Source organism: Quercus lobata, chromosome 12, assembly GCF_001633185.2.
Source record: "Quercus lobata isolate SW786 chromosome 12, ValleyOak3.0 Primary Assembly, whole genome shotgun sequence".
In the NCBI taxonomy this organism is placed as follows: domain Eukaryota; kingdom Viridiplantae; phylum Streptophyta; class Magnoliopsida; order Fagales; family Fagaceae; genus Quercus; species Quercus lobata.
Genome location: NC_044915.1, coordinates 4,395,733 through 4,412,263, shown reverse-complemented (window position 1 = coordinate 4,412,263; position 16,531 = coordinate 4,395,733). Strand labels below are relative to the sequence as shown.

General features: G+C 33.7%; 3 protein-coding genes across 4 annotated transcripts; 2 read left to right on the top strand and 1 right to left on the bottom strand.

Moving 5' to 3' along the window:
• The first annotated feature begins 289 nt into the window (after window positions 1-289).
• LOC115970832 (mitogen-activated protein kinase kinase 10) lies at window positions 290-1,753 on the top strand. Its single transcript, XM_031090450.1, has one exon. It carries the CDS (start codon window positions 470-472, stop codon window positions 1,451-1,453), a length of 984 nt encoding a protein of 327 aa, XP_030946310.1. The 5' UTR covers window positions 290-469; the 3' UTR covers window positions 1,454-1,753.
• A 1,864-nt stretch (window positions 1,754-3,617) lies between these two features.
• Window positions 3,618-12,083, bottom strand: LOC115970834 (protein SAMBA). 2 transcript variants are annotated; one of them, XM_031090455.1, is made up of 4 exons: window positions 11,816-12,068; window positions 10,272-10,382; window positions 4,347-4,441; window positions 3,618-3,753 (listed from the first exon to the last, which is right to left on the bottom strand). In XM_031090455.1, the coding sequence occupies exons 1-3, from the start codon at window positions 12,006-12,008 to the stop codon at window positions 4,380-4,382; spliced, it is 366 nt and encodes a 121-aa protein (XP_030946315.1). In that variant the 5' UTR covers window positions 12,009-12,068; the 3' UTR covers window positions 3,618-3,753; window positions 4,347-4,379. The 2 variants fall into 2 exon arrangements, with proteins under 2 accessions (XP_030946315.1, XP_030946312.1); XM_031090452.1 differs by lacking the exon at window positions 3,618-3,753 and having other exon boundaries at window positions 4,111-4,441; window positions 11,816-12,083.
• Window positions 12,084-12,143: 60 nt separating this feature from the next.
• Window positions 12,144-15,765, top strand: LOC115970833 (phosphatidylinositol-glycan biosynthesis class X protein). The gene is made up of 5 exons (XM_031090451.1): window positions 12,144-12,332; window positions 12,946-13,063; window positions 14,303-14,693; window positions 14,817-14,965; window positions 15,363-15,765. Exons 2-5 carry the CDS (start codon window positions 12,953-12,955, stop codon window positions 15,654-15,656), a joined length of 945 nt encoding a protein of 314 aa, XP_030946311.1. The 5' UTR covers window positions 12,144-12,332; window positions 12,946-12,952; the 3' UTR covers window positions 15,657-15,765.
• The last annotated feature ends 766 nt before the right edge of the window (window positions 15,766-16,531 follow it).

Here is a 16,531-nt window from a genome sequence, read left to right as displayed (position 1 = left end):
TGTGTTAGCCACCAAGATATAATTGTTCATAAAAAAGGTTTCTAGTTACCATAATTGACATATTAGATTTAAAAATATATGTGTAAGCATGTTGAGATTGATGGATAAAAGTGATATTAATTATGGGTCTATGTGAAAGTGACGTTACTCTAATCACAATTCATCAGAGTCAACTGTTATCTAAAAGATTGTGAAAATTATTGTATCTCTAGCATTACTGTAAAAACTAATTACCTTTAAAGCCAAGATAGGCATTGACATAACCACAAAAAACTCACCTGCCCTTGAATTATGGGATAGTCACATTCAGTTGTTAGCCTTCTGATGTGCTTGTGGGTTGCATGCTCTAACCAATCCCATGTATTAATGCTCGTCAGATTGATTTCTTCGCTACACATATACACGAAGTGAAAGAAGTACTTATAAGCAGACATAGGGAGAGAGAAGAAGAGAGGCTGTAAGAGTGTAAATGACATTGGTGAGAGAGAGAAGACACCAACAAGCACTGAAGCTATCCTTGCCACCACCAGTTCCAGTAGCTGAGTTCCAGCACCAGATCCACTTGACTGCATTGTTGCCAGCCCCTGGTCCTGACTCTCCAGGCATTGACAACCTCTCTGACCTAGAGAAAATGGCTGTTCTTGGCCATGGCACTGGTGGCACCGTCTATAAGGTCCTTCACAAGAAAACCTCATCAATTTATGCATTAAAAGTGCTCCGGTTCAATCAAAATACAATCAGCATTTGCCGCCAGGCTGCACGCGAGGCTGAGATCCTCAAAAGAGTTGATTCACAATATATTATAAGGTGTCATGCAGTTTTTGATAATGGTTTCATTGATACAGACAATGGGGGTGGTGATCTTTGCTTTGTTATGGAGTACATGGAAGGAGGCTCACTACATGATGTGTTGCGAGCACGCCAGAGACTACCTGAGCATGTAATCTCTGGCGTGGCTAGGCGTGTCCTAGAAGGACTGCACTATCTGCATTCCATGCAGATAGTGCATAGGGACATAAAACCATCAAACTTACTTGTAAATGATAAGGGAGAGGTGAAGATTGCAGACTTTGGGGTTAGCCATATTGTGGCTGGGACACGTGAGGCATGTCATGACTCCAACATGGGCACATGTGCATACATGAGCCCAGAAAGATTTGATCCAGAGAGATGGGGTGGTGATAATGCAAATGGGTTTGCTGGGGATGTGTGGTCACTTGGGGTGGTGGTGTTGGAATGTTATGTTGGTCATTTTCCATTGATTGGTCCTGCGCAAAAACCAGACTGGGCAACATTAATGTGTGCAATTTGCTTTGGGGAGATGCCGGAGATACCAGAAACAGCCTCACCGGAGTTTCGGAGCTTTATAAGGTGGTGTTTAGAGAAGGATTGGAGGAAGAGAGGGACGGTGGGTGAGCTTCTCGGCCATGCTTTTGTGAATAGAAAATGTTAGAATTCTATGTAAAGGAGTGGTTGATTAGTTCAATTGCGCTTGCTTCTCTTTCTTTTTTCACCTCACACTAGAATAATTCTTTTTGTTTTGAGTTCACAATAATTCTTTTGATCTCACTTACTTTTGGTCTTGGGGGATCAGTCATGCCACAGAATTTTTGGTTGCAAGTTGGAAGTGGCTAGAGTCTATTGCAAGGGTGGTGGCCATTGCAGTGTAGTGCGTGTGTGTGTAGGTGGTGATGACAAATGACAAATGTGTTTTTGAAGAAATTTTATCTGATCTTCAAAAACAAGTTGCCAAGATCCCTTATTTCTTTGTTATACATATTATTTTATTTTAAATAATTCCTCTCAACATACCAAATTTTTATCAATTGTCCTCCCATCGATTTGCTTTGGTATATTTTCCAGACCACAATAATTTTATACTTTTGTCACATTAACACTCCATTTATTATACAATATCTTTAATAGTAAATTGACCGATGAAAATTTTATTTTATTTTTTAAAATTAGAAAGATGAAAAATCATATTAAGATATTTTATGAACGAAAAGGTGTTGTTTTAGTCAAAGACTATACATAATATAATATATTTACCCGTTTGGATTGAGGGGGGAGAGAGGGGAAGTAGAGTAAAGTTGATTGAAAATAAACTAATTTTGGATCAATTCCACTCTACTCTACTCTACTCCCCTTCCCTCTCCCTTAATTCAAATGGTAAAGAAGTTAGGATAAATCAATGGGGGTTTTGCAATTACAGTGAAATAACAAAACTCCGCAAATTATACAACTTAGCAAATAAGCATTATTAATTCTTCTTTCTTCATTACCTAGCTGTAAGAGAAAATTCACCTGATTATTACCTAACAAAAAGAAAACTCACTTGATTCCCAAATAATTAAAGACAAAGTTGTCATCACAAAAAGGATTGAGTTTGAATTCCACTAATGCCAAAATAAATTGGTGTCCAAGTATAATAACAGTTATTATCATGAAGCAAATATCATACGTTCAAATAATATAATATCTCAAAAAAAAATAAAAAATAAAAAGGAAAGAAAATAGTAATGTTATTCATTTATTGTGTCAGCTTCCTTAAAATACTTTTGAAAAGTGCTTGGAAACTTAGAGCCCGTTTGATTTAAGTGTTTCCGTAACTCAATTCTCAGTTTCCATAACTCATAACTCAAAAATGGTGGGACCCATAGCAAAAAGGTTGTTTGGCCAAACGATAACTCTGTTTCCATAACTCTGTTTCCATCACTCAATTCTCTGATTTTTGAGTTATGAGTTATGGAAACTGAAAACAACAAAAAGCTATTTTCAGTTTTCATAACTCAATGGCATTTCCGTAAATAAACACACATAAGGGACCCACAGCCGCAACTTTTGACCAACTTTTGACTTTTTTTTTTTTTTTTTTTTCCTTTTTTCCTTTCTTTTCTGGTTGGCGTTGGGCTGGTTTTTTTTTTTTGGGTTGCGTTGGATTTTTTTTTTAAGTACCTAAAACTCACCAAACTTAGTGGAAAAAAAAAAAAAAGAAAAAACCCAGACGAACAGCCAACCCAGTGAGGTTAAAAAAAAAAAAAAAAAAAAAAACTGTACCGTGACAGGTGTGAGCCCTCCAAATAGTGTGAAAAATAGTGAGTAATGAAAACTGAGTAATGAAGGCAAACGGATGTGAAAAATTGAGTGATGAGTGATGGAAATTGAGTGACGGAAATTGAGTGATGAAAAATCCTTACCCAAACAGGCCCTTATATTCCTTTAACCCTTTTTTCTTCTAATTACATTCCAAAAGGGAGAAAAGGCAATGTATGGGGGAGTTTTTATTTTTATTTTTGTTATTATTTACTCTGTTTTACCATAAGCATGTAAATTAAAGTTTTCCCTTTGTTTTATCTTTCACCAGAGGTAGTTTGCGTGGACAAATATTTGGACAGGGCAAGATAATGGTAAACAAGAAAGATCATAGTTGTTCGTGCTAATCTGGAAGACAAGCATAGTTCTCAAGTGTCAAGCAAGACGACTTCACCCTCGTTTACATGACCAAATAATGAGGGTTAGAACTTAGAACAAAGAGACAACAACACTAAGAGTCTATAGCATCATCCCACAAAGAGACAACAACACTATGAGTCTATAGCATCATCCCCTTTGCTTGATTTCATTCACAACCTCTTCTATCGGAAGCCAAGAATCATCACCAAGTAGGATGAAGAAATCAAGACAATGGTTGTCTTTTCTATGCTTTCTACCATTGAAAAGCATCAGGTTCCAGCCTATAGGTGGAAGAGCCTGTAAATTCAATCAATAGAATAACCTAATCAACCAGAAATTTATGAAAGTAGGTCCAATCTCCCCATGCTTAACACACCAAAAGGAGAGTGACAAAAGACTAATGCCTTGTTAAGAACCATGTAGCTCATAGCTCTTGGTGTGTGCGTGTGAGAGAGAGAGGGTCGACTAAATCATTACAATTTACTTGCACATACACATATAGTAGGCCAGCAATTATAAAACCTCTAAGGCAGGCCTACTTTAAATTACATTGTATGTTTAGTAATTATAAGTAGGATTTTTTAGGCATGCCACTGACATTCAGGAGTGGTTAAATTTCTCAGTTTGGCTTCGGGGACCCCTGAAATGAACAGATTACCAAATGGAACAGTCCTGATCACTTCATATACATTTGCTCATTTGTCAAATTCAATGATAACTGAAAAAGCAAAACCGTTCAGAATAGCTGTATAAAAAGAAACAGGGGGGATACAGACTCTAAGCCCTTCAATGTATATTCTACTTGAGATGACTTTCAGCACTTGAACAGCTTTAATTATAATTAATTTGAAGAAGGTTAAAGAAGCACGTCTTAATAATTCACAGTATACCATATAATATGCTTCTGTTCTAAGAATTCAGAATCATTTTGGTGGAGCCAAATTCCAACTCTTTGATATTTCCGTCGGCTTGTGAAGAAAACCACCTGAAGTGAATTTACAATGAAACTTAATTACCAATGTTAATGTTGCAATGAACAGAAAAACAGGTAGTGGCACTAATATAAGGTGATATACGAAAAATATGAGCTGAAGCAACATAAAACAAAACCAGGCTCTCAAAACCACAAAAAGGCTAAGCAAGCAATTTTAGATTCGAATATATGTTTTAAAAAATAGAAAGAAAAAAAAAGTGAAAGATGCTATTGAGTCCCCGCTAATGAGCAAGACAATAGAGGATATACCAACAAGCATGTCCTTTTGCCTAAATTGATCTTCTAGACAGGTTTCATAAAATAATGGGTTACATCCCTGTGTGTCCAGCATATGTAATTCCTCTCTTGATACTAATTCATGCAAAACATAGAAACTAAATGTGGTGTAAAATTCCGATTGATTGACAAATCCAATGTTAAACCATTTAATAACTTTCTATTGGATTTGTTTTTTGACAAATCCACCATTGGATTACATTTATCTTATACCTTCTAGGCTTGCAAAATATCAAGATGATCAGAGATCAATAATTATATGAAATATACAATTTTAAATTTCAAGCTTTTTATACTCTAAAATTACACTCAAAATATGAGTTTATAAATCCATATAGTAAATAACATCTGATTCATACAAATTTGGGCATGCGTATTAAGAACAAAAAAACGTATAATGATTTTCCAAATACTAATTAAATAAAAAGTTATTGTCGTATAACTAACAAAAAGTTATATACCAAGTGTAACTTGATCCATTGTAGAAAAAAAAGTGCAGCTTGATCCTAACAACCCCTACTTCTAATATATACAAAAGAGAAACATGGGCAGTAATTCAAATTTAAAAGACACCAAACATGAGAAATTGCTTCAAAATACATCAAAGACCACCCAAATTGGAGACACATGGCTAAGTGACAATATTTGTATACTTACAAAGTTTGAAGTATCTCACTTTTAAAACTACTTCTAAATAATTTTACTCCCTTAGAAACAATAGAAAAATATGCAAGGTACTTGACTTGAGTCCACTTTTCATAATCAAAGATTTGAAGACCGATTGACATACAAAGGAGAACTTTTATTGCAACAATGTTTTGAAGAAAAGAATCACCATGAAATTCTTATAGTACGATGCACCAATATCATCAAGTCCATTAGAAACATTTTTTTTTATAGGATAAGTTACACTTCCACTAAGTGACTATTGAACACACGACCTCACCCTCCATTCCATTATTATGGAAGGAGGAAGTGTAATTTGAGTTAGAGCTCATTGGCTCCATCATGTTTAACTTCTATTATGAATTCACAAAGAAACTAGAAAATTCTAACTGGAGAAAAAATGAAAACAGGATAAATAAAACTATGTTCTAGGTGAAATTCTATTCTGCAATGATACCTATCAAAAAAATAAAAAGAAATTATATTCTGCAATGATAATGGAAAACCTATTGCAAACATCAGGTAGAGTCAACATCTTTTGTTATGAAAAAGGCACATCAACGAATGCAACAATAGAAAGAAACTTTCATTAGATAATAAGTACTTTAAGAATCATAATTCTGATTTAAAATATGCACAGAAAAAACTGATCGTCACTATTATAATTCAACAACATACAATTCAAACCCTACAAATAAAAGAAAATAACATGCAGACATTTTCTATCTAATTGCAAGTGTATAAATTGATTAAGGAGAAACTATGATAGGGTGAAGTTTTTTTTGGATCATGGGGATACTCACATTTCTATGTATAATAATCATATTAATTATAAATCAAAATGATTCAAACAAATCTATAAAGTAAGAGGGTAGACGATTTATACTTTTTCTTCTATAGATGCAATTTATATTGTAACAAAATTTTATGAAATTTACAATTCAATGAAAATATTTGCAAACTTTATCATTGGAATTAATTATGCTTTTAGTTATACTTTCTTAACATATATAACCACATTTTTCCATTTAAGTTGTCCATAAGTATTAATTAAAATGAAAGTCATTTGAATTTAATCAAACTCCCATGAATAAAATAAAATTAAAAAAAAAAAAAGGTGCTTGTGCATAGTGTGGGCTATTAGGCTAGTGGTCCAACATAAGACAAAGCACCACAACTAGAAAAACCATAATTATCTTATTAATTTAATAAGGCACATGAAACATAATCCAACTCTAAAAATGGAATATCAAGAACCCCTCCCCCATCCCACCCACCTAAAAAGAGAGAGAGAGAGAGAGAGAGAGTTCTAACTTATAAGAGTAATAACTAACAGAATCAAGTCAGAATGTCTGGAATCATCCCAAACATGCAACAAAAAGATGCTCTATCAATGCCAAGAGTCAATAAAAATAAATAAATAAATAAACTCATTCCAATGACAATAACTATCTCCATTTGTTAAATTACCAATTGTCTCAAAAGCTTAAACTATTAAGAAATGGTAAATTCAATCACTTAACAATAATTCTAACACTTCCCTTTACATGGAAGCCCAAACTCCCCCTTAATATGTGGAACCTAACATATGGGATTTTTAACAATTTAAATGGGAGGTAAAGTGAAGACAGAGATTGAACTTAGGACCTCCTACTATGACACTATATTAAATGGTACCATTTGTCCCAAAAGCTTAAACTATTAGGAAATACTTCACAATAATTCTAACAAAAGACTCCAAAATTTCGCATTTAAATTCAATAACTTGGAGATACTCTTCAACTAAGACTTAATCTCAACTAATTAAAGTTGTCTTTTCACTTGATTGAAGCATTGGGAAATAATGAGATATTGAAGGCAATTGCACTGTTTCTAAGAATCGGCTCCCAAGTATGGAAAGGCAAAAAGCAAAATGAACATGAGTCATATAACATTCACTTTTTCCACTGGGTGCAGTCTACTCTATCAGAATAAATAAAGTTATATGCTCCAACTTGTGGGAGTTAAACTAATATTTTTTGCTCTTCAGCTATGCACAACCCCTCCCCCAGCTGTTTTTCTATAACAACTAATATAAGCTCTTTTCCCACCTAATTTTGTTATTTCTCAGTAAGTTCAGAAGGTTAATTGGATTTTAATTATATAATACTGTGACCAGTCTTTTGATATTGTGTTAGGATCTTGCCAAAAATCTTTAACTGAACGGCATAGCTTGATGTTTCCAATGGAGACATTCACAGTTCGAATTCCCTCTCTTCCACATAAAAATGCATTGAAAGAGATATTGGATCAGGATCAAGTCCATTTGCTTTGTAATGGACAGGCCATTTCATGGTGAAAATTTAATTGCCTGTGAATTTAAAAGTGTATATGGTACCATATAATTTAAAATCCCATTTCACTAAGGAAATTATAACTGTTTTAAATGATGGGACACATTATTCACCTTTAGATTTGTGATATATTAAATCTTCACCTTAAAATGGATCCTTTCCATTTCAAAGCAAATGGAGAGGACCTTTTTCCTTTGATATCTTTCTTTAACTTTTAATTTGTAAATCATCATCATTTAATGAGATGTACACAGTAAAACTATCATTGTAACTGGCTTGATCTTCACCATTAATGAGAAGTTGAAAATAGTTTTTCAGGAAGCACCTGTAACAGAAATGCCTTTCTTATTGCCCTGATTTTTGCATTTTAGTAATATTGAGAACTTTTCAGCAGGTGCCATTTAGAAAATTTGAATAGCATAGCAATAGATTGTAGTTCACTTGCTATCAAGGCTTTATAACAAGTCTATCAGCGACCATGTTCTAAAGTCTAAACATCATTTGAATTTTTATATTTCTCTTCTTTAAGCCTTCTTTTATTTCCTTTTGGCATTGAAGAAGCCGGAAGAAAAGGTCTATGATGAAGCTATGCAAAGTAAAGCATTAGGAACTCATGCTAGGTTTAAAAAATTAGCAAGCTCCAATAAAGGATTGTTTTAGTAATATATCCCAAAAATCTCTAGAATAAATCTCTAGCCAAACAAAGTCTAAATACATGAGAAATGTTGATAAAAGCGTCAAGCACACTTAAGCACATAGGCCTCTTGAAGCCTAGGTGCAAAGTGCAAGCGCAGGTCTGATTGAAGTAAAGTGCACAGTTTTCAAATATAATATCTCATAACTTCTAATAGGAATATTCATAACATATAATAAAAAATAATAATAATAACTTAAAATTTGTATATTTTACCGATTAGGTAAGTGCGATTATATAATGTTTATGAGTTCAAATACTACCAAAGTTATTTCAATTCTTAATTTTTTTTTTTTTTTTTTTTTTATATAGTAAATTGAAAATAGTTATCAATGGTCAATATCATAATATCTAGTCATAGAATGTTTAAAAATTATATTTTATATAATTCTTTTATGCTTTATAAAAGTACATAACCATGACAGTTATGATCAAATGTATATGGTTCAATCAACATACATCTAAAAGTCAAAGACCAAAAAGCACAAGAATTGTAAATTAACATTGTTCATGACATGTAAATAAAAAAATTGTGTGTAATACAACACCCTAAGGATAGTGGTTGTATAGTAATCATTGGTCCATGTCATTTCTTTCAAGATCAAGCAATTAATTTTGATGGTCCATGATATTGGGTTTGTTTGGAGTTCATTGGGTGATGACAAAATCTGTTGTTTAGCTTTTAGCTTGTTGGCAAGGATGGTTTGGTCGTCACCGGAATAGTCATATTTGGATGATCAACCCCTATTGCTTGATGTGGAGCATTTGGAGGGAAAGAAATAGCAAGAGTTTTGAAGACACCAAGAATTCCATGTATAATCTCAAGTTATTCTTTTTTAGAACCTTATTGGATTAGTTGTCAGCCATGAGGAACCTTTTTTTATTTTCTATTGTTGATTTACTAGATTTATGTAACTTTTGTAACTGACCATTTACCCCAGAATATTTCCTGTATACTTGGGTGACTAGTTTTTTATGATTTTATACAATTTTATTACTTATAAAATATAAAATAAAAAAGTGTGCCTAAAGTGCACTTCATTAAACGAGCTTTTTTTTGTGCCTAGCGAAGCGTTGAGAACTTGGGGCTTTGAGCTTTGAGCTTAAGCGCGCTTTTAACAACACTATACATGAGGCAAATATAGTATACTAATAAGCCTATCAAGTTGAGTAGCATTATATTTGAGCTGACCCAAGCCATTAACCTATAACCAAATCAAGCCCAGAAAGTTGAGGTACTCAAGGTCCTAACAAGTCTATTAAGCCATTTAGTACTCAAGGATTGCTTTAAAGTTAAAAAAAATAAAATAAAATAACAAGATTGAACGTTCTGCTTTCATTCCACAAATGACCTTATACAAGTCTGCTAAAGAGAAGAGCCACGCATATGTAGTTCAATTCCCCTTAAATCCCTAAAAGTAGATAGGTCATGTTGTTTCTGAAAGCATGCAGGCTGTTCCTTCAAGCTTATCACACTCAAGCAACTAGCAACCAACAAGTTAATGTTGAAACTTTGGTACCCACACAAAGCTAACCCAACACCTTACCAGCCCTACCCCAGTGACATGGATATCTGCAACTACTTTAGATCATGCTTTTGAAAATCCTCAACTAAAGTAGCAAAAGGATGTCACAACAGATCAACCAGAGGGTGTCCACAAAGATTGATAGCAACTTGGCTAAAGAATGTAATGTCGATGTAATCTTTACTAGACTATATGTGTCAGGCATTATAAATTGTTGCAGATTGTGGACCTCAGATCCATACAAATTTTATTAGTCTATGTAACAAAACCAAACACATATCAGATGAGACAAAATCAAGAGGTTATTACTGGGTTAAAGAACTAACCTCGCCTTGAAATAAGGTGGATACGGGAGCGAGGTCCTTCAAACTTCCAGTTATCTTCATCCAAGGATTTAACCTCCTTATCAAGTGCGGCCATCAGATCAGATTTTAGGACTACAATTCAGAAGCAATCAGAATCTTATTATAAGAGCAGTGATTTGTCTGGTGTTAAAGAAGCATAAGAAGAAGTATAAAAAAAGTATGGATTTTTCTTATTTAGAATCCAATGAGACAACCATCTTAACCCGAGTAAGTTGAATATACTGCATTTGGTTCAGTGGAGTAGTCTCTTTGTTAGTCTTATCTATTTTTCCTAAACCAAAACAGAATGAAACATATGGTCCAAAAATTTAACTTTGCTTACATCATTTCTCAGAAACCGAACACACACACACACACACACACACACACACAAAAGAGTAGATGAAGCACACATAGAAATTTCAACCTGAAAGACCCTTTAAGCCACGTACATGGAGATTTACCTGAAAATACTCTAGGCTTGAGGTCATTTTACAACAATTTAGGACAAAAAGAAAGTTCCAATTTGTACTATTATGCTTTACACAGTTTCTTAGAATTAGTCATAACATCTCCCCCCCCCCCTCCCCCCCCAACAAACAAAAAGAAAAGGCAATTAACAGTACTGCAAACCCTGAAAAGCACAAAGCAAGTACTTTAAAACCTGAGACACAAATCGTCAGCATCTAGAAAGATTGTGTACAAGTAAAAAGCTGATTGCTGAAGTTAATCCTTAACCTCCACCTAGGGCTGTAAATGAATTTTAACTCGATTATTAAATGAGCCAAGTTTAAACATAATAATGTGTTCGCGAATAAGCTTGTGAACATAAGGGCATGAGTTAACTATATATAATACTATATATTTCTATGTATACTTGTCAAAAAATATATTTATATAGACTTGAAATTCGATTGTATAAGTTTGTAAATTGGTTCATATGATATTAAAATTATTATTTGTATATTCATAACATAAACAATCCATTTATAGTAAAAATTCATAAATTTGTGAAGGAAAAAAAACATTTTAGTCATGATTTAACTACATATAAGAAAAGAATAAGTTTATCAAGTAAAGCTTGTGAACAAACCCGAACTTGCTCAACAAGTAAATTAACCAAGCTTGAACATTTTTAATCTTGTTGGTGATGAGCTCGAGCTTGTTCGAAATAAAATTTTAGCCCTACCTCCACCCTCTCTAACACAAGAAGGAAAATACAATTATAGCTTAAATGTGTGCTAGAACTGAACTGAAAAGCCCAAAGGGCTAAAAGTTAAGGAATTTCACAATTATTATATAATGACCCCAGATGTTTGTAATTAATAAACATTAAAAAAAGATCAAAATCCACTAATCACTTTTTTAAAAATTTTAATGTGAACCTCCTAAGCACTTAACCCAATTTAAAAGGCCAAAAAACAAGGACCCAGATGGCTCAAATAAAAGAAGTTTCAGACAATGACAATGTAAAAATAGAAGGACCCAGATTCCTGAAGAAATGAACAAAAGAGAGAAGTACAAACCGAGCATAGCCTCTTCTTTACGCTCTTGAGAGGAAATTGAATCAGATGGGTTGTGTAGTAAATCTTCTGTGGATAGAGAAGCGGCATTATTGCTGCTACTCCCTAAGCCTAAGCTTAAGCCACCCACAATTGCAGTAGTTGATATTGATGAATGTGCTGGTGAAGAAGATGATGACGATGTTGAACTATTCATTTCTTTTTCTTTTTCTTTCTTTCCTGTTGCTGGAAACTGAAAAAAGTGGAAAAAGTTTCAAACTTTATACCAATTTTGCAGATACAAGCAAATGGGTCAAGTCCAAGTGTGACTGAGAGAGCTCGTTTATAAATTGTGGGCTTGATTCTGACATACAAGCCCAACAAATGTATTGACTAAATGGGCCTCTTCGCTTCTTCCAGGCCCATAATAGGCCTTCTCTTTCTCTCTCACACACTCTGTGCAGAAGAGAGAGAGAGTTCCATCGTCCATGGTTAGCTGAAGAAGAAGAAGAAGAAGAAGAAGAATCAGAAGCTGATTTAGGTGAGTTTTTACTTATACCTTGTGCCTCTGTTTGTGTTTTTACTCTGTGCAGAAGAGAGATATAATTCCATACATTTGATCTTTTCTAGGTGAGAAACAGAATTTTTGTTGTTGTTCTTGAAGGATTGGATGATTTTATTAAAAAAAAAAAAATTTTAAGGGTATTGATTACTTTGTGGAAATTTCAAAAGGGCTGCTGCAGTATTTTCCAAATCTGACTCTTAAGGAGAGGTTGTTAATTATTAGATTCGGATGAGAATTTAGTAGTAGGAATAAAAACCCTCTGATATGCCAACTTTATGCTCCACCAATTGCTCTGGGTTTTGATTGCTTGAGTGTAAAATGAAACACAAAAAAAAAAGTGGGACTGAGGATTTGTGTTTGTAGGATTAGGACTAGGAGCCCTTCACTGATATTGGATTTTACAAATCCTTAATGCAGACAAGGAGATTTCTTTTTGTTAATTTTGGGATTTGCTTCTTTGTAGTATTAAGTTTAGTAAAGTCTTGATGCTGGTTGTGTTTGGGCTCAATGGAGGAGTGAATTTATAGTTTTTTTTTTAATTTTTTTTATTGATAAGTGTATTTATAGTTGCATTTTTATTCTGTTTCAGTTACACCATGGAAACTTGGCGGCATGTTCAGTTATGCATTTATCTGTTAGTTGGAATTTCTTTGCTGTTCTTTTTTGGCACTGGCTCCTGCATGCATAGTTCTTCGATATCAAGTGAGGTGAGTTGACCTTACTTTTTGTTAGCTGAATTTTTAAGAGTTTATAATTCAAAACCATTGCTTTTTTTCCCTTGGTGTGTGTGTTGTGTGACGAAGAACCATAAATGCACTTGTGTGAAGAGTCATTTAATTCAAGTCACTAAGTGGAGAGTAAAAACAACATAGGCAGAGACTTTATGGAAGAACATGACTGTTGCAACAAATATGGCCTTAGATACAGTAGAAAGTAAAAAGGATTCACGTTGTGGATACCAATCTATTCTTTTCACAGTGCTTCTTTCACTTCTCAAATCTACCTAGGCAAGTTCCCTATCCTTTGCATAATTTGTATGTTTGGTTTGTCATCATCACCTTGGAAACAGATTATTTTCTCCCTGTGATATTGTGTTTTTTTTCCCCAAAGAAGCACTTGTTGTGCCTTTAATCACTACCCATGCTTAGGAAAGAGATTGGGTTTTAATTGCAACAGCAAACCCCTTGCAATTTAGGTCTCTTTTTCATTTTCAGTTCTGTTGATGGGTCATTTAGTCTTCAATGAACACACCAGTTGTGTGAATTCCTTTGTTCAATGATATTAGTAAGTGATCAATGTGTGAGCCTATTGATTCATTCAAAATACTAAAAGAAACCAATGTTGGCAGTCCAAGCATCTAAACTGTAATGCTTGGGAACATCTTTAAGCCTTTATAGCTTTCCAGTTGCTTCATTATGACTGTATTGAGGATGAAATGTAAAGCAATCTAGTCTGATATGAACATGAAGAGATTACCTACTACGGAATTTGAAAATACAGTAACACATCGGTGTAGGTGGACCATTTTTGAAGCATTAAAAGGAAAGAAGAATGCAATTATGCACTTAAAACCCAAACTACTTTAGATCCCAAAGTACTATCGATCATAATTGTGCCTAACAAGTTAAAATGGCACTTTCTTTGCCCATAATAATCTGATGGAGGGTGAGGTCCGGGGTTCAAGACCAATTGAGTGTATGTGTGACTTACCAATAAAGAAATAAAGAAAAGAAAATAGAGTTTTTATGCAATTCTGCACTTCTTGAATTTATGAATTATCATTAGTACCCAATTAATGATACTGTTCCATCAAAAAAAATATTTAATGATATTGTAACGAGCACCGTATCACAATGTTCCAGGGAAAAATCTTTGCCAATTTTCATCCTATTTTCTGATACAACTGATTTTAGTATTTCTTTTTCACACATGTATACTTTTTTCAGGCACAAAGGGGTAATCCAGATTTTGATTCCAACAACTCAAATATCAGATCTTTTTGCAGTTTCAAGAACTTTATAATGGAATCTTATTATGAAAAGTATGGGAGCTTGCTTGATTCAGATTTCCAAGATTTCATAGCACAAGTACTTCCGTTGGGCATGTGTGGGAAGCTGCCAGATAATTTGAACCTTTTGCCAAGATTATCAGTTCTACAGCACAATCTGATTGGTGAAGGTTCTCATCGTCATCTGTCCTCATCCATCAGAGTTAGCATGGATCCAAAATCCATAACTGATCTATCAACTCACTCATGTGAGGTCATAATTATTGAAAGACTGCCCTCAGGTGTTTTTGCTGACCCATTTGAGCTACAACATCTTCTGCAGCATGGTGGTAAAAATACTATATTCATTTTTTCTACTGAAAATCAATAAATAAAATGTTATCAAAATTCTTAGATCCAGGCATATTGCACTGTTCTTTTTCAAGCTAATTAGTTTAAACCATTTGTTGCAGTGTTTAATGATGTATCTGTTTTTGGAGATACAAATTTGGAATTTCCTTCATTTCTTTCGAATCGATCTGTTGTTGAGATTCACATGGATGTTGGTCACAAGAATGAACTTGACATCAACATAGAGCTTCCTCTACATGCACGGTATCCGGTAAGTGATAAGGATATTAAGAATTGTGTTTAAAGAAACAGAACTATTTCTTAACCCTTCTTTCATAATTTAGTATCTGAAAGTGTTTCTTAGTTCTCCTATTAAACATTTGGCCAAAATTTATACACATGGTTGGATAACATGATTTTTCCTTTTGATATATATATATATATCATTATGCATGCGTACTACTAAGGAGGCTGTACTTGCAAAGTAGTTACTTTTACTTGCTGTCAGAATAATCCTGGGGTAAAATTTAACATGGACTACATAAATTTCTTTTATTCGGACTAGTATTAATTGGAATTATAGTCTGTTTTCTGCTCTTCTTTCAGTAACTGACTGGCTACAAGGGAAAGCTTGCAATACATCTTGAAATTTCTTTTTTCTTTTGCAGCCTCTAGATAAAAGTGGTTATTCAAGAGTCAAATTTGGTCCACCTGATTTGTTTGTGTGCTGTAGCATAGAGGGAACGTCACATAATCAGAGCTGTTTATTTAGTTCAACTAGTATTGGATCTGAACTGGAAAGTGGGGAGATTGTGTGGAGAATACCTTCCGGGATAAAGACTCATGCTAGAATTGTATCCGTTGTTACTTTTATTTCAGCCTTATTGTCAACTCTGTTAATTGTTTTGACATGTATATTTTATTCAGATGCCAAACCTCGCAAAAATCAGAAGCAATCTTAATGTATTTTCTGGCTTGATAATTTAGCATGTATCAGACTTAGTTCTGATTTTAGCCTCTTTTTTTTTTGGCTATTAGTTATGAGAATCCATGATGGAAGGTGGTGTGAGACTATAAAGTGTATATTGTTGAGGATTCAGATCCTCTAAAGTTCTTACTTCTTAGAATACTTTACAAAGTAAAACCTTTCATTTAAAATTAATGGTTAAAATGTTACCAACTCATTAATCTACTAATTCAAACCTAAATTAGTCTTTCAAAACACAAAACCCACTCCTATCTAAACGTTAAGTTAAATCACTAACGCCATTCAACTTGGAGAAATCATCAAGAAGAAAGCCAATTTTTCTTTTACAACTCTCTTGCATTTGTTTAAACTTTGTGTCTCTTTAACCCACAAGTGATAGATCCATCTAGGTCAATCCCTTCAAAATGGACATTGAATGACCATTCAAAGCCCAATGGAAGCAAGGTATGTTTATTTACCTACTCTCCATGGTCTTTGATTCTGTCTTTTATTTTTCAGCATATGGCTGATACTAGTTTTTGTTCTATGACGTATTCTGCAATGGCACTATCACATCACTATTTATCTGCAAAGTGTTTGATAATTGTTTCAATAAATGCTTCCCCCCCCCCCCTCCTCCTCCTCCTCCTCCTCCTCTTTCAATGAGTATAATGGGGCAAAATGGGTAAATACCATCTATTTTAAAACTATATAGTTAAATATTCTTTTTTTAAAATTATTTAGCGAAATGCCTATTCTTTTGAAATTCTCATTTTATTCCTTATCAGTCTTTTTTTTTTTTTTTTTTTAATAGAAGAAAATTGCAATACTTTATTTGCATTTTTTTTTTTGTGACATTGATATATTTAA

Excerpts from the sequence above, each read along its gene's own strand:
- LOC115970833 (XM_031090451.1), top strand. The coding sequence starts at position 12,953 with ATGGAAACTTGGCGGCATGTTCAGTTATGCATTTATCTGTTAGTTGGA. Across the intron at positions 13,064-14,302 it reads GTTCTTCGATATCAAGTGAG|GCACAAAGGGGTAATCCAGA; the intron begins GTGAGTTGACCT and ends TACTTTTTTCAG. Across the intron at positions 14,966-15,362 it reads CTCTACATGCACGGTATCCG|CCTCTAGATAAAAGTGGTTA; the intron begins GTAAGTGATAAG and ends TTTCTTTTGCAG.
- LOC115970834 (XM_031090452.1), bottom strand. The coding sequence starts at position 12,008 with ATGAATAGTTCAACATCGTCATCATCTTCTTCACCAGCACATTCATCA. Across the intron at positions 10,383-11,815 it reads TAAAGAAGAGGCTATGCTCG|TCCTAAAATCTGATCTGATG; the intron begins GTTTGTACTTCT and ends TCTGAATTGTAG. Across the intron at positions 4,442-10,271 it reads CCACCTTATTTCAAGGCGAG|GTGGTTTTCTTCACAAGCCG; the intron begins GTTAGTTCTTTA and ends AATTCACTTCAG.
- LOC115970832 (XM_031090450.1), top strand. The coding sequence starts at position 470 with ATGACATTGGTGAGAGAGAGAAGACACCAACAAGCACTGAAGCTATCC.